At 37.9% G+C, this 24,316-nt stretch overlaps 1 protein-coding gene across 2 annotated transcripts; it reads left to right on the top strand.

The window, feature by feature from the left end:
• The first annotated feature begins 18,110 nt into the window (after window positions 1–18,110).
• On the top strand, window positions 18,111–22,798 carry LOC11409657 (protein SRG1). Of its 2 annotated transcripts, none has more exons than XM_039834141.1 (4): window positions 18,111–18,440; window positions 19,808–20,055; window positions 20,280–20,607; window positions 22,369–22,798. In XM_039834141.1, the coding sequence occupies exons 1-4, from the start codon at window positions 18,138–18,140 to the stop codon at window positions 22,630–22,632; spliced, it is 1,143 nt and encodes a 380-aa protein (XP_039690075.1). In that variant the 5' UTR covers window positions 18,111–18,137; the 3' UTR covers window positions 22,633–22,798. The 2 variants fall into 2 exon arrangements, with proteins under 2 accessions (XP_039690075.1, XP_003614583.2); XM_003614535.4 differs by having other exon boundaries at window positions 18,113–18,440; window positions 22,372–22,798.
• Window positions 22,799–24,316: the final 1,518 nt, after the last annotated feature.

Here is a 24,316-nt window from a genome sequence, read left to right as displayed (position 1 = left end):
TCATGGCTTGAAACAAAATCTCTTTCAAAATTTCCATGATGTGAGAATTATGGGTCACAAGCACATCTAGGTATCATATCAAATTTTTTAGGTTTTTACCACTTTATTACTTTCCTTTTTGCCATTCTTATGCAATTTCTTTTTGTTTATTTCCTACTATTTTGTGCCTTATGATTACTAACCATTTCATTTCATGTGCCATACATTTCATAAGCTTTTTACAATTCCATTCCTATTCCTCATAGTTTAGGGTTTATCTCTTTTATTTCAATGTTACTTCGGCATGTAATATTTTAGATAGTTTTAATTTCTTTTAAGATTTTTGCAAGACCATAGAATGTATCTAGGACAATGTAAAGGACTATGGACTCTCTAATAATGTACACCGACACAAGCACCGACACTCGCACACACGTTGCATGATTATCGATTTAGGTGTATGTTTAGGAATTCGACGCCTAGTGAAATTTCTCCTTCGAAATAGGCTAAATTTTCCAAACAAACTTTGGAGTCAAAACTCCAATGCCTTTTTGTGAAATAAAAATAAAGATCAAATTCGACATTTTTCTTCTATGCCTTACGGCTTCTCTCCTCCTTTTCAAAAAATCATTTTCCAAGTAAAATAAAAACCTCAATCATCTTCTCCCCTCATTCTTCACTCAAATAAAATATCTTCTTTTCAATAAGTAGGCAATAAATAAAGCGTAGAAATAGACTTAGGAGAACGGTTCTTATGGAATACCATAATCGCTCCGGGTGCCTAACACCTTCCCGTAGCGAAAACGACCCCCGAACTTAGAATCTAAGGGTTTTTTCTCAATTTTGCCCTTCCCAAGAAAAAATAGAGAATATCAAAGATTGAAAGGTTCAAGCCTAATTAATGACTTGACACCCGAAAATCGCGATAACAGAAATGGCGACTTCACTGGGGAAATTTTTAGCGGGTCACGCCTAGTTTTCCTTAGTTTATATTCACGCTTTGCTTTATTGCTTACATATGTGAATACTTGTTTATTTTCATTTGACGTGTGGGGTGAGAATATCAAAAGTCCTATACCCGGGCTGAGTGAACTTATGAATAGGTAGAGATATAATCGACAATTCGATCCGGGGGTTGCCTCGTGTATTGGATTATGCGATCAATCTCACATAGCTGAGGCATTTTGAAGGTGATATTGTCGGCGTGTGTTGTCATGCTTAGGCACTTCACTTTCAATTGTTCGACGAAGCTATGAACCGTAGTTACCAAACCCATCCTAGCCTTTTTAGGACGTAGTGCGGTGGCTAAATTGAGTGTTGTCTCAAACTTTAGTCGTCACGCGATACTACACTCAAACTAGACCTTCTCACAAATAATCATGGAACGGGTGTCGTCCTGTACTACCATGATATATGTGAGAGAGGTTGCAGTTTGGGAACTGTGTTAGAACCTTGGTTACTACTATCCAAAGCCTTAGCTCACCGGACGCCGTGTCCATCCGTGGCCCTGTTACTTTGAATCTCAACCCACCTTGTTCTTTGTAACTAAACAACACAATCATGCATACATGCATTCATGCATAAACATTTTTTCATGCATTCATCGAAGGGCTTAAACGAATGGAAATTTTTGTAAATAATCACAGGTATGAAGAAGACTAAGTGCTACAAGTTCAAGGAAGTGGATTTGGTCAGTTTAAGAGAGTTGGCACTCAAGGTCAAGAGTCAAACAGGGTTCCGACTCCGGTATGGGGGATTGCTTACTTTCCTCCGAACCGATGTGGAAGAGAAGCTAGTGCACACTCTAATGCAATTTTATGATCCGAGCTTCCGTTGCTTCACTTTCCCGGACTTCCAGTTGGTTCCTACTCTCGAGGCTTACTCCAATCTAGTGGGTTTACCTATAGCCGAGAAGACGCCTTTCACCGGTCCCGGGACTTCTCTTACTCCTCTGGTTATTGCTAAGGATCTCTACCTCAAGACGTCCGATGTCTCCCACCATCTTATTACCAAGTCTCACATCCGGGGGTTCACTTCGAAGTATCTTCTTGAGCAGGCTAATCTCAGTACTACTTGTCAGGATACACTCGAGGCTATTCTTGCTTTGCTTATCTACGGGCTCATTCTTTTTCCAAACCTCGACAACTTTGTGGACATGAATGCTATTGAGATCTTCCATTCCAGGAATCCGGTTCCCACTTTGCTAGCAGATACCTACCACGCCATTCATGATAGGACTCTCAAGGGCCGTGGGTATATTCTTTGCTGCATATCTCTTTTGTATAGGTGGTTTATTTCGCACCTTCCGAGTTCCTTCCATGACAACTCGGAGAACTGGTCCTACTCGCAGCGGATTATGGCCCTCGCTCCTAATGAGGTCGTCTGGCTCACTCCTGCCGCTCAGGTGAAGGAAATCATTATGGGTTGTGGGGACTTTCTCAATGTACCTCTTCTTGGTACTCGTGGAGGAATTAACTACAACCCCGAGCTTGCTATGAGACAGTTTGGTTTCCCTATGAAGTCGAAGCCCATCAATCTTGCTACATCTCCAGAGTTCTTCTTCTACACGAATGCTCCTACCGGACAAAGGAAAGCTTTCATGGATGCTTGGTCCAAGGTTCGAAGGAAGAGCGTGAAGCATCTAGGCGTGAGATCCGGTGTTGCTCATGAGGCCTATACTCAGTGGGTGATAGATCGAGCTGAGGAGATTGGCATGCCTTATCCAGCTATGAGATACGTGTCTTCATCTGCTCCATCTATGCCTCTACCTCTACTCCCCACGACTCAGGATATGTATCAGGAGCATCTAGCTATGGAGAGTCGTGAGAAGCAAGTGTGGAAAGCTCGGTACAATCAAGCTGAGAATCTAATCATGACTTTGGATGGTAGAGATGAGCAGAAGACTCATGAGAACCTAATGTTGAAGAAGGAACTAGCTAAGGTCCGGAAGGAATTGGAAGAGAAAGACGAGCTGCTTATGAGGGATTCCAAGAGAGCCAGAGGACGACGAGACTTCTTTGCCAGATACTGTGATTCAGATTCCGAGTCCGATGATTCTCCGACTACTTCCTATGCTTGAGGGCTTCATTTGTTTATCTTGTTGAAATTTCAAAGTCTTCCTTTTGAAAATACTATGTAGTTTTGATTATTTGCAAGATTTCTAATTTGTTTAAAAATCCTTCGATGAAAAAAGAAGTCTTTTGCATTTGCATTTGCATATCATGCATCATATGCATCATGCATTGGTCACAAAGGCTTCCAAGTACTCACTACCTCCTGGTTCCTCTGCCACAGTTTGAAAAGTGGCTCGTGCTCAGAAGGTCTACGAACCTGACAGAATCGATCGAACCAGAGAATACAGAAGAAGGAAAAAGGCTATGGAAGAAGAGAACGCTCAGCTCCGTACCGAGTTAGCCACTCTAAGGGAGGAATTGGCTAAAGCTAATGATGTCATGACTGCTCTGCTAGCCGCTCAAGAACAATCAGCCACGGCTATCCCTATAGCCACAGCTATACCGGTGACTACAAGCATGCTCCCAACCGCATCTACAGACGCTCGCTTTGCTATGCCAGCTGGGTTTCCGTATGGGCTTCCACCGTTCTTCACTCCCAGTACTGCAGCGGGCACTTCGGGCACTGCTAACAATGTTATGATCCCTGCAACAAATGCTGCCTCCATCAATGCTACTTTGCCACAAACAACAGCAGCTGTCACTGAGCCTCTTGTGCATACCCTGCCTCAAGGTGTTAACATCAACACACAGCACGGAAGCATCCCCGTAACCAAAACCATGGAAGAGATGATGGAGGAACTTGCTAAAGAACTCCATCATGAGATCAAAGCCAATCGAGGGAATGCGGACTCTTTCAAAACTCAAGATCTCTGCTTGGTGTCGAAAGTGGATGTCCCTAAGAAGTTCAAAATCCCGGATTTCGACCGGTACAACGGGCTAACTTGTCCCCATAACCACATCATCAAATACGTCCGAAAGATGGGCAATTACAAAGACAATGATTCACTTATGATCCACTGCTTTCAGGATAGTTTGATGGAAGATGCTGCAGAGTGGTATACTAGTTTGAGCAAAAATGACATCCATACCTTTGATGAGTTAGCCGCTGCTTTCAAGAGCCACTATGGGTTTAACACCCGATTGAAGCCGAACAGGGAATTCCTCAGATCTCTCTCCCAGAAGAAGGAGGAAAGCTTCCGTGAATACGCACAGAGATGGAGGGGGGCTGCTGCCCGCATTACTCCTGCTCTTGATGAAGAAGAAATGACCCAGACATTCTTAAAGACCTTGAGGAAGGATTATGTTGAGAGAATGATCATAGCTGCCCCGAATAACTTTTCGAAGATGGTCACCATGGGAACCCGTCTGGAGGAAGCCGTCAGGGATGGAATCATTGTGTTCGAGAAAGCTGAATCCTCTGTGAATGCATCGAAGAGGTATGGTAATGGACACCACAAGAAGAAAGAAACGGAAATAGGGATGGTGTCAGCTGGAGCCGGTCAATCCATGGCTACTGTTGCTCCTATCAATGCAGCCCAAATGCCTCCGTCATACCCATATGTGCCGTATTCTCAGCATCCTTTCTTTCCGCCATTTTATCATCAGTACCCTCTGCCGCCGGGTCAACCTCAAGTACCCGTTAATGCAATCGCTCAACAGATGAAACAACAGTTGCCAGTTCAACAACAACAACAAAATCAGCAAGCTAGACCTACTTTCCCTCCGATACCGATGTTGTATGCTGAGTTGCTTCCAACTTTACTCCATAGAGGACATTGTACAACCAGACAGGGCAAGCCCCCACCTGATCCGTTGCCTCCAAGGTTCAGGTCCGATCTCAAGTGTGATTTTCATCAAGGTGCCCTAGGTCATGATGTCGAGGGGTGCTATGCTTTGAAGTATATCGTGAAGAAGCTCATTGATCAAGGAAAGCTGACTTTTGAGAATAATGTCCCACATGTCCTCGACAATCCTCTTCCAAACCATGCCGCTGTAAATATGATCGAAGTATGTGAGGAAGCTCCTAGACTTGATGTCCGTAACGTCGCAACTCCTCTGGTGCCTCTACACATCAAGCTGTGCAAAGCTTCTCTGTTCAGCCATGATCATGCCAAGTGCCTAGGATGCCTTCGTAATCCTTTGGGTTGCTATACTGTTCAAGATGACATCCAAAGCTTGATGAATGATAATTTTTTGACTGTCAGTGATGTCTGCGTGATTGTGCCAGTTTTTCACGATCCTCCTGTCAAGAGTATGCCTTTGAAGGAGAATGCTGAGCCTCTGGTGATAAGGTTGCCCGGACCGGTACCGTATACTTCAGATAGGGCTATCCCGTACAAATACAATGCTACCATAATTGAAAACGGAGTAGAAGTGCCTCTGGTGTCCTTGGCTGTGATGAACAATACCGCCGAAGGAACTTCAGCAGCCTTAAGAAGCGGAAGAGTCCGTCCACCATTGTTTCAAAAGAAGGCCGCTACGCCTACCGTGCCACCCATTGACAAACCAACCCCGACTGATGTTTCTCCCGTTAACAGAGACGCGAGCCAACCAGGCCGGTCTATAGAGGATTCTAATCTGGACGAGATTTTGAGGTTGATCAAAAGAAGTGATTATAAGATTGTGGATCAGCTGTTGCAAACTCCGTCGAAGATATCCATTTTGTCTCTACTCCTGAGTTCCGCTGCCCACAGAGATACCCTTTTGAAAGTATTGGAGCAGGCTTATGTGGATCATGAAGTCACTGTGGATCACTTTGGTAGCATAGTGGGGAACATTACCGCCTGCAGCAACCTGTGGTTCAGTGAAGATGAATTGCCCGAAGCAGGAAAGCATCATAATCTGGCCTTGCATATCTCCGTAAATTGCAAGTCCGACATGATCTCAAATGTGTTAGTAGACACTGGCTCATCTTTGAACGTGATGCCCAAGTCAACGTTGGATCAGCTGAGTTACCGGGGAACTCCCTTGAGGAGGAGCACTTTTCTGGTCAAAGCCTTTGATGGAACCCGCAAGAGCGTTCTCGGGGAGATAAACTTGCCAATAACTATTGGCCCCGAAACCTTTCTAATCACATTTCAGGTCATGGATATTAATGCCTCTTACAGCTGTCTCTTGGGGAGACCATGGATACACGACGCGGGAGCAGTGACCTCTACTTTGCACCAAAAGTTGAAATTTGCAAAAAGTGGAAAGCTTGTTACCATTCATGGAGAGGAGGCATACCTGGTTAGCCAGCTATCATCTTTCTCTTGCATAGAAGCAGGGTCTGCAGAGGGGACCGCTTTTCAAGGATTAACTGCCGAAGGTACGGAGCCCAAGAGGGATGGAACTGCAATGGCCTCTTTGAAGGATGCACAGAGAGCCGTCCAAGAGGGTCAAGCTGCCGGCTGGGGCAGGTTAATACAGCTTCGTGAGAACAAGCATAAGGAAGGTCTTGGCTTCTCCCCAACTTCAGGAGTTTCCACCGGGGCATTCTATAGTGCTGGGTTTGTCAACGCAATCACAGAAGAAGCAACTGGATTTGGCCCGAGGCCTGTATTTGTTATACCAGGAGGCATTGCGAGAGATTGGGATGCCATTGACATTCCCTCAATCATGCATGTTTCTGAGTAATATACCTTGTTGCTTAAGTATCTTGTTTTTTCAAAATAACAATCCTCTCGCTCTGCCCAAAGCGAGAGTGATATTTTCTGTAAGGGCATGTTTGTTTCGGCATTGCCGTTGATTAATAAAAATTTTGTCGTTTCTTCCACGACTGCTTTTTTAAGTGCTTTTTCCCTTGGAAATAATGGTAATGCCAGAAAAAACCAAAACATCTGTATTTTCTTATTAATTTCAAAAATCTGCATAAAAAACCTCCTTCTAAAATCATCTAATCATTTTACGCAGATTGAACTATAATAAACCCGTTGGGCACAGTAACCCTGCATTCCCTCCGAATTTTGAGTTCCCAGTGTATGAGGCCGAAGATGAGGAAGGTGATGATATACCATATGAGATCACTCGGTTACTTGAGCAAGAAAAGAAAGCCATTCAGCCTCACCAGGAAGAGATTGAGCTTATCAACATAGGTACCGAGGAGAACAAGCAAGAAATCAAGATCGGTGCTGCTCTAGAGGAAGGGGTTAAAAAGAAGATCATCCAACTCCTCCGGGAATATCCGGATATTTTTGCATGGTCGTATGAAGATATGCCAGATCTAGATCCTATGATTGTGGAGCATCGGATCCCCACCAAGCCTGAATGTCCTCCCGTCAGGCAGAAATTGAGAAGGACTCATCCAGATATGGCTCTCAAGATTAAGAGCGAGGTTCAAAAACAGATTGATGCGGGTTTCCTCATGACAGTTGAGTACCCTGAATGGGTTGCCAATATTGTACCTGTGCCAAAGAAGGATGGTAAAGTCCGGATGTGTGTTGACTTCAGAGACCTGAACAAAGCCAGTCCAAAAGACAACTTTCCATTACCTCATATTGATGTGCTTGTTGATAATACTGCTCAGTCTAAGGTGTTCTCCTTCATGGATGGTTTCTCCGGTTACAATCAGATCAAAATGTCTCCGGAAGATAGAGAAAAGACGTCTTTTATCACTCCATGGGGTACTTTCTGCTACAAAGTGATGCCGTTCGGCCTAATAAATGCTGGTGCTACCTACCAAAGAGGAATGACTACTCTATTTCATGACATGATTCACAAAGAAGTCGAAGTATATGTGGATGATATGATTGTGAAGTCAACAGATGAGGAGCAACATGTTGAGTATTTGACAAAGATGTTTGAAAGGTTGAGAAAATACAAGCTTCGATTGAATCCCAACAAATGTACATTCGGCGTCAGATCCGGGAAGTTATTAGGCTTCATTGTCAGCCAAAAGGGCATTGAAGTCGATCCTGATAAAGTCCGGGCCATCCGAGAAATGCCAGCTCCACAGACTGAGAAGCAAGTCAGAGGTTTCCTCGGGCGTTTGAATTACATCTCCCGATTCATATCTCACATGACCGCAACCTGCGGGCCGATCTTCAAGCTACTCAGAAAGAATCAGCCTGTTGTATGGAATGATGAATGTCAAGAAGCTTTTGATAGCATCAAGAATTACCTGCTGGAACCACCTATCCTTGTCCCACCCGTGGAAGGAAGGCCTTTGATTATGTATTTGGCAGTATTTGATGAATCCATGGGATGCGTACTTGGTCAACAAGATGAGACTGGAAAGAAAGAACATGCTATCTACTATCTAAGCAAGAAATTCACCGATTGTGAAACTCGGTATACAATGCTTGAGAAGACTTGTTGTGCTTTGGCCTGGGCCGCTAAACGCCTGCGTCATTATTTGGTGAATCATACAACTTGGTTGATATCCAGAATGGATCCGATAAAGTATATCTTTGAGAAAGCTGCTGTTACTGGGAAGATTGCACGCTGGCAGATGCTTTTGTCTGAATACGATATTGTGTTCAAAACTCAAAAGGCAATCAAAGGTAGCATTCTTGCCGATCATCTTGCTTACCAACCTCTTGATGATTACCAACCAATTGAATTCGACTTCCCCGATGAAGAGATCATGTATTTGAAATCAAAAGACTGCGAAGAACCGTTGATTGAGGAAGGTCCAGATCCCAATAGCAAGTGGGGTTTAGTCTTTGATGGTGCTGTCAATGCTTATGGTAAAGGAATTGGGGCAGTCATTGTATCCCCGCAGGGGCATCACATTCCTTTTACCGCCCAAATTCTGTTCGAATGTACAAACAATATGGCTGAGTATGAAGCATGCATCTTCGGGATCGAGGAAGCAATTGACATGAGAATCAAACACCTCGACATCTATGGAGATTCCGCACTTGTCATCAATCAGATAAAGGGTGAATGGGAGACCCATCATGCTAAGTTGATTCCTTATCGTGATTATGCGAGACGTTTGCTGACATATTTTACAAAGGTTGAGCTGCACCATATTCCTCGTGATGAGAACCAAATGGCTGATGCTCTTGCTACTCTATCCTCCATGTTTCGAGTAAACCATTGGAATGATGTGCCAATAATCAAAGTGCAACGCCTTGAAAGACCTTCACATGTGTTTGCTATTGGGGATGTGATCGATCAGGCTGGTGAAAATGTGGTTGACTATAAACCCTGGTACTACGACATCAAACAGTTCTTGCTGAGCCGTGAGTATCCGCCGGGTGCTTCCAAACAAGATAAGAAGACCCTGAGAAGATTGGCCAGTAGATTCCTGTTAGATGGAGATATTCTGTACAAAAGAAACTATGACATGGTATTATTAAGATGTGTTGATGAACACGAAGCAGAGCAGTTAATGCATGATGTACATGACGGTACCTTCGGGACCCATGCTACAGGGCATACCATGTCAAGGAAGTTGTTACGGGCAGGTTACTACTGGATGGCCATGGAGCATGATTGCTACCAGCACGCCAGAAAGTGCCACAAATGTCAAATCTATGCTGATAAGATTCATGTGCCTCCGCACGCTCTCAATATTATTTCATCCCCATGGCCGTTCTCAATGTGGGGCATCGACATGATTGGAAGAATTGAACCGAAGGCTTCAAATGGTCATCGTTTCATCTTAGTGGCAATTGACTACTTCACCAAGTGGGTTGAAGCAGCATCTTATACCAATGTGACCAAGCAAGTGGTAGCTAAGTTCATCAAGAACAACATCATCTGTCGATATGGTGTTCCCAGCAAGATTATTACCGACAATGGTACCAACCTGAATAACAATGTGGTGCAAGCTCTTTGTGAAGAATTCAAAATTGAGCATCATAACTCTTCTCCCTATAGACCTCAGATGAATGGTGCAGTTGAGGCCGCCAACAAGAATATCAAGAGAATTGTCTAGAAGATGGTAACCACTTACAAGGACTGGCATGAGATGTTACCCTATGCTCTGCATGGCTACCGTACTACCGTGCGCAGTTCAACCGGGGCAACCCCTTTCTCTCTTGTATATGGTATGGAAGCAGTTCTTCCTTTGGAAGTGGAGATCCCATCCCTCCGTGTGATCATGGAAGCAAAGTTATCTGAGGCTGAATGGTGCCAAAGCCGGTATGATCAGTTGAATTTGATTGAGGAAAAACGTATGGATGCCATGGCTCGTGGACAGTCATATCAAGCAAGAATGAAGACTGCCTTTGACAAGAAAGTCCATCCTCGAGAATTCAAGGTAGGGGAACTTGTATTGAAAAGGAGGGTAAGCCAGCAGCCCGACCCAAGGGGCAAGTGGACGCCTAACTATGAAGGTCCTTATGTTGTCAAGAAGGCCTTCTCCGGTGGTGCTTTAATCCTTACACACATGGATGGTGTAGAACTTCCAAATCCAGTGAATGCCGATATAGTCAAGAAATACTTTGCCTAGAAATGTGAAAAGAACAGCGTGGTAGGTCGAAAACCTGAAAGGGCGGCCTAGGCAAAAATGCGCTTCCCGGTGGATCGAAAACCCGAAAGGGCGGTCCAGGCAAAAATAAGGGACAAAAAAAAATATTTGAAAAAGCTCGCTGAGATTGTACACAACTCAGGCAAGAATGAGCGTCTCGATGAATCGAAAACCCGGAAGGGCGGTTCATGCAAAAATGAGATTGAAACAAAAGGCAAGTAACTATATCTGGCTAACCACCGTCACCCTTGGGGCATCTGCAGCTGTTAATGACTATCCTCATCAAAAGCTCCTATGCTTGCGAATTCAAAGTTTTCAGGAAATGTATCGATTGCTGTGTTCAATGTACCACCAACCAATAAAATTACCATTTTCCAAGCTTTGTAAATCCGTGGAGTCACGCCTTCGGCTGACCACCACTCTTATACATCAATTTGAGCTTGTGCTTTTGTTTGAAACTCTGCTTTCTTTTTACTTTCAAAGCTATATACAAAACATTTTCTTTCTATTTTGATAATGATGATGCTCGAAACAAGCATTTTGAAAATTGAAAAAGTTTTTTTGAAAAGCAAACCTGAGCAACAGGGTACATTCAAATGAACATGCATGAGCGAGTGTGTGTTGGTGTCTATTTCAATATATGTTACAAGCAGGTTCTCCTCCAGGATAGTCTGTGGTCAATGGCAAGAATGAAAAAACAGAATGAAAATGCATGAAAATGAATAGGCTCGCTAAGTTGAAAACCCGGAAGGGCGGCTTAGGCAAAAATGAGCACCCTGCTGGATTGACAACCCGAAAGGGCAGTTCAGGCAAAAATGGGGCATTGAAAAGAATTTATTTCCCCGGTGGATCGAAAACCCGAAAGGGCGATCCAGGCAAAAATGGGATAAAAAAAAGTGAAAATGAATGAAAATTGAAAAAATAACATGCAAAAAGCATTGACCACAGATGCGACGTCCACGATACATCCGGAATTATTCCCAGTAGAGTCTCCCGAGATTCTATCCCCAGCAAGTTGCATAGCTACCTGCCCTCAGCCATGGTTCCGACACGTCTCCCAACGACGTCATCTCCAAAGAGGATTTCCAAGAATGTGTAATATAGCACGAGCCACTACGTGCCCAATACTCCAATGTCTTGTCTGTCTCTGCGAAACTGTGTCTACAAATCGCCAACAGTCATGCATTACAAGCATTCATACATACATAATCATGCATATTACGTGCCCATGCATTTAATGAAACTGTTATATCATTCATGCATGTTGCATTTCCAATGTCAACATCAGTCTCAATTCAATACTCATGTCGGGTTCTCTGTCAAAACCTTGTGAGCCTATAATATTGGTCAATTTCTACCTTTCAAATCAAATCGACGCCAAGTCAATTTCAACCTATGTTGTCAAAAAAAACTAATCCCCTGTGAATTTGTTTCTGTTTGGTCGAGTGCCCAGCTCAATCCAAGAGCAGCTTGTACCTGTCAATATGTTTCTGTTTGGTCAAGTTACCAGTTCGCATCCAAGAACGACTTGTACCCGTTTACTTTTCAATGTTATCGGTCGAGTTACCAGTTCGAATCCAAGAACAGCTCGTACCTGTCTATGTGTCTATGATTTTGGTCAAGTGGCTAGTTCAAGTCCAAGAACAGCTTGTACCCGTCTATCTGTTTCTGTTCGGTCAAGTGGCTAGCTCAATCCAAGAGCAGCTTGCACCTGTCTATTGGTCTTTGTCTCCGGTGGAGTAACCAGTTCGCATCCAAGAACAAGCTCGCACCTGTCTATTTGCCTTTGCTTTCAGTCGAGTGACCAGTTCGAATCAAGAACAACTCGTACCTGTCTACTTTTTCTCAGTCCCCGGTCGAGTGACCAGTTCGAATCAAGAACAACTCGCACCTGTTTGTCTGCTTTTATTCCAGGTCAAGTGCCCAGCTCAATCCAAGAGCAGCTTGTACCCGTCAATTTGTTCCTAGTCTCCTATCTACCCTGTTATCTGTTATCTTGTCAATGTCTACCAATCCCGCAATGGATACGACATCTTTTGTTAATTCTAGCTTCCGTTTGTCTCGCACTCATAATCCAAATGTTGCATGGCATTCATGATATTTGAAAATGTACAAGCGTATTTTTACGTCCAAACACAGTGCAAATGTTAATATTTAAGTATCTTCGTCCCGTCAAGCCAAAGACTCTGTCTCTTGACCCTCCAGACAAAGAAACTTAAATAGGGGCAGCTGTTATACCCTGATTTTGGACCTAAAAATACTCGTTCAAATTTCTTTTTTAACACTAATATTTGTCAATTCTCTGTTATTTTACTCTGAATCTTTACTCTCTTTTTAAACGTATTATACTGCCTCTGTCTTTTCTGACATTACAAGTCATTTAAGAACTCTCTGAAATGTCGCGTTACTTTTCTTGCACTTTATTTCAAAAAATCATACAAAAGGGTATTTTGGTCATTTCCTGCAGTGGAACCCATTTTTGTCCCTGTATTTGTCTCTAAGTCTCTTCAACTTGTCTGTACAAATCATCGTTGATTCTTTGTTAAAAATCATTTCAAAATCGCATCTGAGTCAATTTGGGTCAGTTTAGTCCCTAGGGGCATTTTGGTCTTTTCCTGTCAAAATTTTGACAGGGAGGTATTTTGAAATACCTCATGTCAGTATTTGGTTCGTTTTAGTCCTTTTGTTGATTTTATTTTAGGTTTCACTTTACGTTTTGTCAGGTTACCCCTTTTATTCCAATTTTATTTTTATTTTTATTTTGCATTTTGCTCCTCAAAGAAGTCCAAAATTGCTTTTCAGTCCAGAACTCTTTTTTTTTATTTTTTACATTTCAGTCCTTTTTGGTTAATTGCAGTTTAGTCCTTAAGTTTTTGTTTTTGCAGAAAGGTCCCAAATTCATTTCAAGTCCAGGGCCGTGCCATTTTCATACAAGTCCAGGTGTCACCTTTTCATCGGATCTCAAGTACACATGTCAGATTATAAATAGTGCACAGTGCCACACAAAGCCATTAATCACACGCCAACTCAACAAACACAATCAAGCTTTCTCTCTCCTTTCTGTTAGGATCAAAAGATAAAAAATTCCCAAGAACACGAAGAACATAAACCCTAATTTTTTGCAGAAATCATAGAAATTCATCAGAAATCAACGAATTTCACATCAATCCTCAGAGATTCGTGTGAACCTTCATCACTGGATTGGAGATTTCCCTACAATTCCAAGTGCGAGCTCACATTGAAGCAAGCTCAAGCACTGATCACAGGAATTCTCACGTGGATCTAAGAAGCAAGAAGCAAGCTCAAGCACGGAATCACAGAGAAAGAATCGGAGAAGATGAAGAAACCAAGCCAGTAAACCGATTTATTTTCGGTTCAAAAAGCAACCAGAAATCATCAAGAACAGATCGAAGTTTTCCGAAGAAACTCAGCAGAATCTCCATTAAAACTCAGGTAAAACTCATTTTTTCTCCTTAATGGCGTTAATCATAGTTGAACCTGCATGCAAACGAACGAACCAGATCTAAAAAGTTTCCAGAACAGAAAAACGAACTGAACCGTATACGCAAGATCTAGATCCATAAGGACTTAGACTTTGCAAGCAAGAACAAGCACCAGAGAAGTAACAAACACGAAACGATGTAGATCCTTAAGAGTTTGAACGTACTCATTCAAAACCCTAAAAAAAAAAAAATTTCAAAACCGTATGAAAATTCTCCGATCTACGTCGTTTCAGGCTTTGTTTGTGAAAATCAATGTCAGATTCGTGTTTAGGGTTTAAGAACGAACAAGAAAATGTAAAAAAATTTGAATTCTGGGTGTTTTGCTCGTCGGAACCCTAACTTCTCATCGGAGAAGATGAAGTTTCCGGTGGAACCTTCATCTTCTCCGGCCAACAACCACCGGGGAAGGGAGGAGAGAGGTGAGAGGTCTGAGAGAAGAGAGAAGTTTAGAGAGAGAGAGAGATGAAAGAAATGAATTGGACCGGTGTCCATATGCTTATATAGACGCCTGAACCGGTCCGGTTCATTTTGTTTTCATCCTGGACCGTAGGATTTAGGGTTTTATTATTTGAATGGCTGTGATTCTTTGTTTCCATGTGCTTGATCTGTGTTACCATGCGCTGCTTGTTTTGAACCGTCAGATCTAGGTCTGGATCAATCTAACGCCTCTGAGGCCTTTGGATGATCCAGGCCCAGTCTGCATTGGGTTTTGGGTTGGGCTTAAGGTTCCTTTTACGTTTTTACCTTTTTCTTGCTATCTGTACCCCTACTTTTTGCTATCTGAACCTGTTTCTTGCTCACATATTTTTACAAAAAATTCCTAAAAATCCTAGGTGTTTCTTGATACATTTTTGGTATTTTTATGGTGTTTTGCATGTAAAAAAAATGGTAAAATGGCATGAATTAATTCCCATGTGTTTTTTACATTTTGGTATTCTTTTGGTTATGTTTTTTTTCGTTCTTGACACTTTGATATGTGACATGGATGATTGATATACAATATTGTGATGAATATGCCTCTGATCATGTGTCCTTTTTGCTGTTTTTGGATATGATTTTGTAAATTTCTTGTTTTGCAAACAATAAGTGTTTGTCTTAAGGAATAAAGTGTCAAATTTCTCTATGAATTTGGTGTGATACTTTGCTTGCATATGTCTCTATTAATTTCATGTCATGGCTTGAAACAAAATCTCTTTCAAAATTTCCATGATGTGAGAATTATGGGTCACAAGCACATCTAGGTATCATATCAAATTTTTTAGGTTTTTACCACTTTATTACTTTCCTTTTTGCCATTCTTATGCAATTTCTTTTTGTTTATTTCCTACTATTTTGTGCCTTATGATTACTAACCATTTCATTTCATGTGCCATACATTTCATAAGCTTTTTACAATTCCATTCCTATTCCTCATAGTTTAGGGTTTATCTCTTTTATTTCAATGTTACTTCGGCATGTAATATTTTAGATAGTTTTAATTTCTTTTAAGATTTTTGCAAGACCATAGAATGTATCTAGGACAATGTAAAGGACTATGGACTCTCTAATAATGTACACCGACACAAGCACCGACACTCGCACACACGTTGCATGATTATCGATTTAGGTGTATGTTTAGGAATTCGACGCCTAGTGAAATTTCTCCTTCGAAATAGGCTAAATTTTCCAAACAAACTTTGGAGTCAAAACTCCAATGCCTTTTTGTGAAATAAAAATAAAGATCAAATTCGACATTTTTCTTCTATGCCTTACGGCTTCTCTCCTCCTTTTCAAAAATCATTTTCCAAGTAAAATAAAAACCTCAATCATCTTCTCCCCTCATTCTTCACTCAAATAAAATATCTTCTTTTCAATAAGTAAGCAATAAATAAAGCGTAGAAATAGACTTAGGAGAACGGTTCTTATGGAATACCATAATCGCTCCGGGTGCCTAACACCTTCCCGTAGCGAAAACGACCCCCGAACTTAGAATCTAAGGGTTTTTTCTCAATTTTGCCCTTCCCAAGAAAAAATAGAGAATATCAAAGATTGAAAGGTTCAAGCCTAATTAATGACTTGACACCCGAAAATCGCGATAACAACACCTTATATTCTTCGATTATTAACTGCTTTATTATGGATTGGTTGAATCTAAAGTTGCAACTTATTTTCAAAAGTGGAGACTATCCATAGCAGAAAAAGCCACCAAGGGCCATCAAGATTCGAAGTCATTCCTTCAGCTAGAGTTTTCATCGTTTGACATCGTCTAGAGAAAAGTGTCATACAAAATGTATGTAATCTGATATGTCGAACCACCTTTACATTAATGCAATGCAATTTACCTTTACTTTAAGTTTATGAATTTAAACTTTTAGTCCTTTTTTACTTGCTTTCTTTTTACTTTTTTCTGTTGAGAGACAATTATTTTCGTACAAAACTTCATCTTGTTTATAAAGCAACCTATGAATATGATGAACATTCACACACTTTCTGGAAAAAGATTGCACAACATGTCATATGATTTCTAGTTTGATCCTGCTTGTTATAATCAGGGGCGTCCCTGAGGGGGGTGCAAACAGCTCAAACGAGCTGGGCCTCCCTCAAAGATGGGCCTAAAAAAAATAATTTTATACCCATTATAATATATATCCTACAATAAAAAAAAATTATTTCTTCCATTCCATCACAAAAGCTAAACGCGTTTCCTCTGCTCTCATCACCGATTTCTTCCATTCCATCACCTATTCACAATCAGTCCATCACTGATCAATCATCAACTGATTCACATCATCAGGCTTTCCTTCTTCTTCTTCACTCTCCACCAAATCATCATTCATTCTCAACTCTCAAGGTTTCAATCAGTTTTCCCCTTTCCAAAACAATACTGTTTGGTAAGTAAATAAACTCTCTTTCATTAATTTGAATGTTGAAATTGCTAAAATAGAGATTGATAGAGATTTGTAGAATGTTGAAAACAACACTGTTTCAAATTTCAATCGGTTTTCCCCTTTCCAAAACAACACTGTTTGTTGAATGTTGAAATTGATAAATAGAGATTGATAAAGATTGATAGAGATTTGATTGATTATTAACACAATTATTAATAATTGATTTCTGCATATTTACTGTTTTGGGAGTTTTTGTTAAAATTAAACTCTTTTTATATTATTTATTATATTATTTATTTCTTATGTTTACGGACTTCATTTTTAATTTAAACAGGGCTGCGATTTTTTTGCTGTTGCTGTGACTGATTGGCTTCTGTACTGCCAGCTTTGTGGGTTTTTTGTTGTTGTTGTGACCGCTTGGTTGTTGTGCTGCCAGCTTTGTGCGCGCATGACTTTTGGTGGTTTTGTGCATGTTTCATTTTCTGTCCTCTTGTTTTAGCATTTTAGGATTATTAGAATTAGTTCCTCTTAATTTTTGGGTTTCTCATGTATACGGTAGTCATTTTCACCTATGGGTGTACCGCATATATACGACACTTTGTATTTGTCTTTTAAAAAATATTAATAGAACATTGCTCTTTTAAAAAAAATTACGTTTTGATTTTATCACTGGCCTCTTTTCATTCTCAGAGCTGAGCCTCCGAATTCTCACGGACGGCCCTGATAATAATCAAAACTAGTCTTCTTGTTTATCCAAAACACCGGTAAACACCGTAGATTTTTATTATTATTATTATTATATATATATATATATATATATATATATATATATATATATATGTCATTAAAAAATCATGCAATGTGAAGTAGTTTTTGATAGCAGATGAATTTATTCTTCATGTTTTTCATATCTAGCACTTCTTGGATAGCTAGAATAAGACCCTCTATAACATAATTAGAACGCGAACAACATTAAAAAAAAGTGTTATTTATTAATTAATAACATAAGTTTAACAAAATTCTTTACAATGAGAAATTAATTCTTATACGATGAGACAATGTTTGTATGACAGATTAATCTTTATGTGAAAAAGTTTGTATTTGTTACAAGTGTTCTTTACCATCTATAAAGTAATTGATATGAAATTAAATTAAGAAGAATGCATTCATCTTTTTTGTCCTTTTTTTATTAATTAATAAATAAATGTTTGGTGATGTTTCCCTCTTCACTTTGTCTTGTGATTAATTAGCACCACCCAACCCACCAAATATTGTCTCTCAATTTTCAATTCCTCCAATATATTTTATATATACGACTGTTTGCCACTCCCACTAAATCCTACTTTTTGCAAAACTTTCAATATATTTTATACCAATGTTTCAAAGTATTAATCACCAAATACATCAAAGACAAAAGCATTGGACTCATCAGATTAGTGTTCATCAAATGGCAATGCATGGAACTTCTCTCCTGGTTCCTTCTGTTCAAGAGTTAGTAAAACAACCCATCACCAAAGTTCCAGAACAATATCTTCAACCGAATCAAGACCTTGTTGTTGTATGTAACACAACTTCTTTACCAAAAGTTCCGGTAATCAATCTGCATAAATTGTTGTCTAATGATACAATTGAGCTGGAAAATTTCGACCATGCCTGCAGAGAATGGGGTTTCTTTCAGGTTTATCTGGCTTATTCTTATGCATGCCTGTTATTTACTTTATTATATATTTTACACGTTCAAAATAAAACCAGTAATAAGATTTAAACTAAAGGTTGAATTACATTTTTGATCACTTAAGTTATTTTTAGGTTTTATTTTTGTCTCTTACAGTGTAAGTATATTTTTGTTGTTTTATTTCGGTCTTTTCGGTTAAGAATATTAGACTCTTTCGTCCCTTAATTTCTTTCATTTCAACGTGATCTCTTAAATAACAAGCATTTTCCATATATTAAAGTACAAATGCTTGACACTTTAGTCCCTTAATTACAAGCCTTAGTATCGCTGTCAAAATCGCGACTTAAGACCCAAAATCCTAGATTTTACTATTTTATTTAGCTTCAACTCAAATCTATAGCAGAATCTCAAAAACAAGCAAAATCCTATCAAAATCACACAAAATCGTGAAATCGGTTCAAAATCGCAGGATTTTGTCCAATTTTTTTTATACGGGTCAATTTTTGATCCAGTTAGTCAAATGACCCGATTTGTACCCATGACCCGGTTCTATAAATATCAAAAAGACCAAATTTTTCATTCTTTCACTTCACACCACACTTCGTCATCATGGTTCATCTAGTTGAAAATGAACTAAGCCTAACTAGATTGCCTCTTTCCTTCAATCCATCAACCTTTGAGTCATTTATGTATATGTATTTTGTGGAATTTGAACTTTGAGTCATCTATGACTATATGCAATTTATAACATATATTTAGCATTATTTTACTATTGGTAGAATCCTCGATTTTGATTGGAATTTTACGATATGGGATTTTGCTATCCTATATCGATTCTACAAAATTCCTTGAGTAAAATCCTTCGATTTTGATTGCATGCAATTTTACGATTTACGATTTTGCTATTCCTTTTCAACCTGAAGTATAATTCAGAAACCTTAAGCCTTAGACCCTGAACTAGAAGATCAAATTTCTAATGTTTGTAACTTAACAACTAAAGTCTATATTTTTTTAAACTTAAGTGATCAAAATAAAATGAAAAAAACTTAAGACATCTAGCTGTCTAACCTTTATAACTTATGAGAACAAAATTGAAAGAAGAAAAACAAATAGATCAAAATTAAACTTAAAAATAACTTAAAAGAATCAAAATTATAATTCATCCTAAACTAAAGGTTAACTACTAGCTTTATCCTTATGGATTGTTATTGAAGTGAACTTTTTTAATCCATTTCCAATTTAAATTTTAATCCATCATTTTGCCACCCCCTTCATTTAATTACTTCTTTGCAATTATTTTCAGAGAATATTAAGGATATTTGTCTTCCCTCTTCAAATAAAAAAAATATTAACTTGAAAATTAATTGCAGTTGATTAACCATGGAGTCAACACTTTATTGGTTGAAAACATGAAGAAAGGTGTTGAACAATTCTTCAACCTTCCAATCGATGAGAAGAAGAAATATTGGCAAACACCAAATGATATGCAAGGATTTGGTCAGTTGTTTGTTGTATCTGATGAACAAAAGTTAGAATGGCAAGACATGTTCTATATTAACACTTTGCCATTGGACTCAAGGCATCCACATCTAATTCCTAGCATTCCCAAACCATTCAGGTTTTCGAAGTTACTCAATTTAACATGTGTCCTAAAGACAGATGATAAGGATTCCACTAATAGATATTATGTATTGAAAATTGTGTAAATTTATTTCTCAAAAGGTTGAACATTAATTTTTTTGAATAAATTCTTGCTATTAGAGGAATCCCTGACATGTGCCCTAACATGACGCTTAATTAATTGTGTAGGTAACTAAAACAAATTTTGTTGTTTCATTGTAGAGATCATCTAGAGACCTATTGTTTAGAACTAAAACAACTAGCTTTCACAATAATTGGTCGTATGGAGAAAACTCTGAAGATCAAAACCAATGAACTAGTTGAATTCTTTGAAGATGCAATTCATCAAGGAATGAGGATAAATTACTATCCTCCATGTCCACAACCAGAGCATGTAATTGGAGTAAGTCCTCATTCTGATATGGGTGCCTTAACCATCCTTCTACAAGCCAATGATGTTGAAGGCCTCCAAATAAGAAAAGATGGACAATGGATTTCTGTTCAACCCCTCCCTAATGCTTTTGTCATCAACATTGGAGATATGTTGGAGGTAAGAGACATAAAATTGATCATGACATAGTTAACAAATTGAAATTCATTTCATTAGTTAAAATCCATTTTTGAAATAAAAAATGTCATGGAGAAAAGGTTGAACATACTTTAGTAACCTCAAAATGGTTGAAGACTCTAGTAACAAGTCAAATAACAAAAGAAAAGCGAATATTTAAACAAAAATGACAAAAAAGTTGGCTAGACATGCTTGATACTCCCTCCGTCCCATTTTAACTAAACATTTTGTTCATTTCACACATATTAAGAAAAAAATATATAAATGAAAGAGAGGGAAAATATTTTAAAGAGTCTTTTCAAGTATTAGTGCATTCCTGCTTATCATAAATGCAAAGTAAAATATTAATTGAGAGTGATGAAAGTAGTATTAATTGAAGTTATAATTGAAAAAAAATAATTATTATTGTATTGAAAAGTTAAACGAATCAATTCTTTTGAGACAATAATTTTTACAAATGACTCACTTATTATGAGACGGACGGAGTAATGCATTATGGTTATGATTCATTGTAGTGAATTGGAATTCATTATACTAAATTGGGATCCTCATATTAAATCAAGTTGGGATTTATTTTTAAAATAGTGATGAGGTTTTTGAAGTTTCGCAAAATTGAAGAAATTATTTTTACACAAATTGCAATTTTGGAGGGAGGATACGTGATTGTTTACTACACTAGGTTCATATATAATTTTAAGGGTTAATTAAGTTTTTGGTCCCTATAAATATCTGCAGTTTTGTTTTTAGTCCCTATAAAAATAAATCACATTTTTTAGTTCCTACAATATTTTTCGTTAGTGTTTTTAGTCCCTGTTAAATTAAAATTTGTTTAATTATGCTTAAAATTTTAAATTTTTTAATGATTTTTTACATACTTGTTCATAACATCGTAAGACACTCTTTTGTAAAAAAATTTAGTTTTTTAACATGTAATGAATTAAGTATGAATTTTTCTAAAAGTCAAATTTTCAATATTATATTAATGAAAATTTGGACGTAATAATAAAATTTTAAGTTACTTTTTTGCGGAGAAACTTTGTATAATATTCTAAGTAAGTATATGAAAAATATGTTACAAATTTAAAAGTTTAAGTACAAATAAGCAAATTTTAATTTTACAAGGACTAAAAGTATTCGTTGGTCCCTGTTAAATTGAAAATTATTTTATTATACTTAAACTTTTATATTTTTTAATGATTTTTAACAGACATGTTAAGAACATTATAATAATCTCTTTTATAAAAAATTAGAATTTTTTAACACGTAATGAATTAAATATAATTTTTTTAAAACGCCAAAAATTTAAGATAAAACTAACGAAATTTGGACTTAAAAATAAAATTTTGAGCTAATTTATTGTGGCGGAACCTTTTATAATGTTTTAAACAAGTATGTAAAAAATCATTAAAAAATTTAAAATTTTAAGCATAATTAAACAAATTTTAATTTAACAAGGACTAAAAACATTAACGGAAAATTTTGTAGGGACTAAAAAGTGTGATTTATTTTTATGGGGACTAAAAACAAAACTGCAGATATTTATAGGGACCAAAAACTTAATTAACCCTAATTTTAATAGGACTCGTATGAATTTGACCAATGAAATATAGTATACATGAAGTATAGTATACATGAAGTGTGTATCAAAGAGTGCATACCATACATGCTTGTATTAATAATGATTGAGTTCAACTTTATATTGAATTGAGATATTATTGTTCATATTTTAAATCCTTGATTTAGCAGATATTAACCAATGGAATTTACCGAAGCATTGAGCATAGAGGAACAGTAAATTCAAAGAAGGAGAGGATATCCATTGCTACATTTCATAGGCTTCAAATGAGCAGTGTTATAGGTCCAACACCAAGCCTTATTACAGCTGAAAGACCTGCATTGTTCAAAACAATTAGTGTGGCTGATTACATTAATCGATACCTTTCACGTCAGCTAGATGGGAAATCAAACTTGGATAATGTAAAGATTAAAGTGGAGATGGATAAATAATTCAAGTACATAATGTGTAACATTTGTAATAATAAAGTACTCACTATTTAAAATTCCATGCAGGAGATATGTTTTCTTGTTAAAATATGTGGATTAATTATGTACGGGAGCTTCTATGGTGCAGTCAGGAAACTGACTTTTTAAAAAAAGTTAATTTTGATCTTAATGTTTGATTCATTTTTAAATTGTTGATTACTGATTAATGATCAATAATAATTCATCTAGTAATGATTGCAACATCTTGGACTTACATATACTATTTTATCGTTGGCATCTTTAACATGCAAACAGAGTTTATGATATTATGTGATAGTCTTAAGTGTTACATTTTGTGAGGTGTTACACTTAAAACAAGGTAGGATAAAATTAGATTAAGTGTAGTCTTGTTAATCTGATGAATTGATGATACTATGGGGACTGAACTTTTGATGTCATTGCTCAAACAGTGGGGTATTACTCACTGTATTTTTGATACTATAGTGTTAACTTCACCAGAAAAGTCATTCTCATAACTTCATCATAAAATTTTCTATTATTTTACATCATTGTAACATCAAACTTGTATTGCTTTGGTGGTTTATTACGGGAGACTTTAAGGATATTATTTCTTCGATTGAAAAATTAGGTCAAGCTGAATGTCCAAGTTGTTAGATAAATGGTTTCATATTAGCTAAAATATTGAGCTCACTTGATAGATGTTCATTAGGATTTGAGAAGTTTATCATTTCACTTGGTTTAAAAGCTTACTAGTTGTAATGTAGAGGAAAATACTTAGATATTGGAACCTTCTATAGATGCTTTTGATTGTGATATATAGTTGGCAAGCTATTTTTTTTTTTTAATAATTCAAAATTTTAATAAACAATTATTCAAGGGGTACCCACCAACAAAGTGCAGCTTGAAATACATGAAGCCATCGCCAAGGGCATGGGCTACCTTTTTGGTGCAAACATTAGAAAGTTGTGGAAATTTCGTCTAGTAAGAGCAGTTCAAGCAATCATGAATAGTGATGAGATTATTGTTGGGTGGCATATATCTAAAAGCTTGAGAAGGATTGCTAATTAATGTGTGAAATTTGTAAGTGCACAGTTCTATCAAAGTAATAAAAATATTGTTTCACAGGGAATTGTTGTAATTACTGATTTACTTTCTAATTAACATTAGCTAAAAAGAATAAAGTTTAAAAGTTTGACAGAGTAATGGTATAAAATTCAGAATTAAAAGGGGCTCGGGATTATTGGTTCGTCGTATGACAAATCACTTTCAATCCAAACTTATATCTTCCTCTTATGTTAGATTTATTTTCTAAAGCTTTGAAGTACGGAGGAGGTAGTTTATGTTTGAAGGTAACTTCACCATTGAGTTGTAACTGTTTAAATCACAGGGGTTGTGATTGATTGAGTGGAAGTGAGATGAGATCTCAGATCTAAGAGTTCCTAGGTTGAAGTCAATACGGGCAAGTCTTAGGTGATAAGTTGTAAACTTGGAGTATTTGCTGAGAACTTAGAACAAGGACTACACTAGTGTATTTGCTTCCTTGCTTGGTAGCCCCATAGTAGGTGTGTTTGTCACCGAACTGGGTTAACAATCCAACTGTGCCTTTTTAATTTTCTGTCCTTTATATTTTCCTTGTTGTGTTTGTTTTCTGCTAGCTCGATGTTTAAACATCTTACTAAACATTATG

Source organism: Medicago truncatula, chromosome 5, assembly GCF_003473485.1.
Source record: "Medicago truncatula cultivar Jemalong A17 chromosome 5, MtrunA17r5.0-ANR, whole genome shotgun sequence".
In the NCBI taxonomy this organism is placed as follows: domain Eukaryota; kingdom Viridiplantae; phylum Streptophyta; class Magnoliopsida; order Fabales; family Fabaceae; genus Medicago; species Medicago truncatula.
This window is presented reverse-complemented; position numbering and strand designations above follow the sequence as displayed.

What these genes read in the sequence shown, in the direction of transcription:
- LOC11409657 (XM_039834141.1), top strand. Translation starts at nt 18,138, where the DNA reads ATGTTTCAAAGTATTAATCACCAAATACATCAAAGACAAAAGCATTGG. An exon ending in GAGAATGGGGTTTCTTTCAG is followed by an intron (nt 18,441 to 19,807) that starts GTTTATCTGGCT and finishes AATTAATTGCAG; the next exon opens with TTGATTAACCATGGAGTCAA. An exon ending in ACATTGGAGATATGTTGGAG is followed by an intron (nt 20,608 to 22,368) that starts GTAAGAGACATA and finishes TCCTTGATTTAG; the next exon opens with CAGATATTAACCAATGGAAT.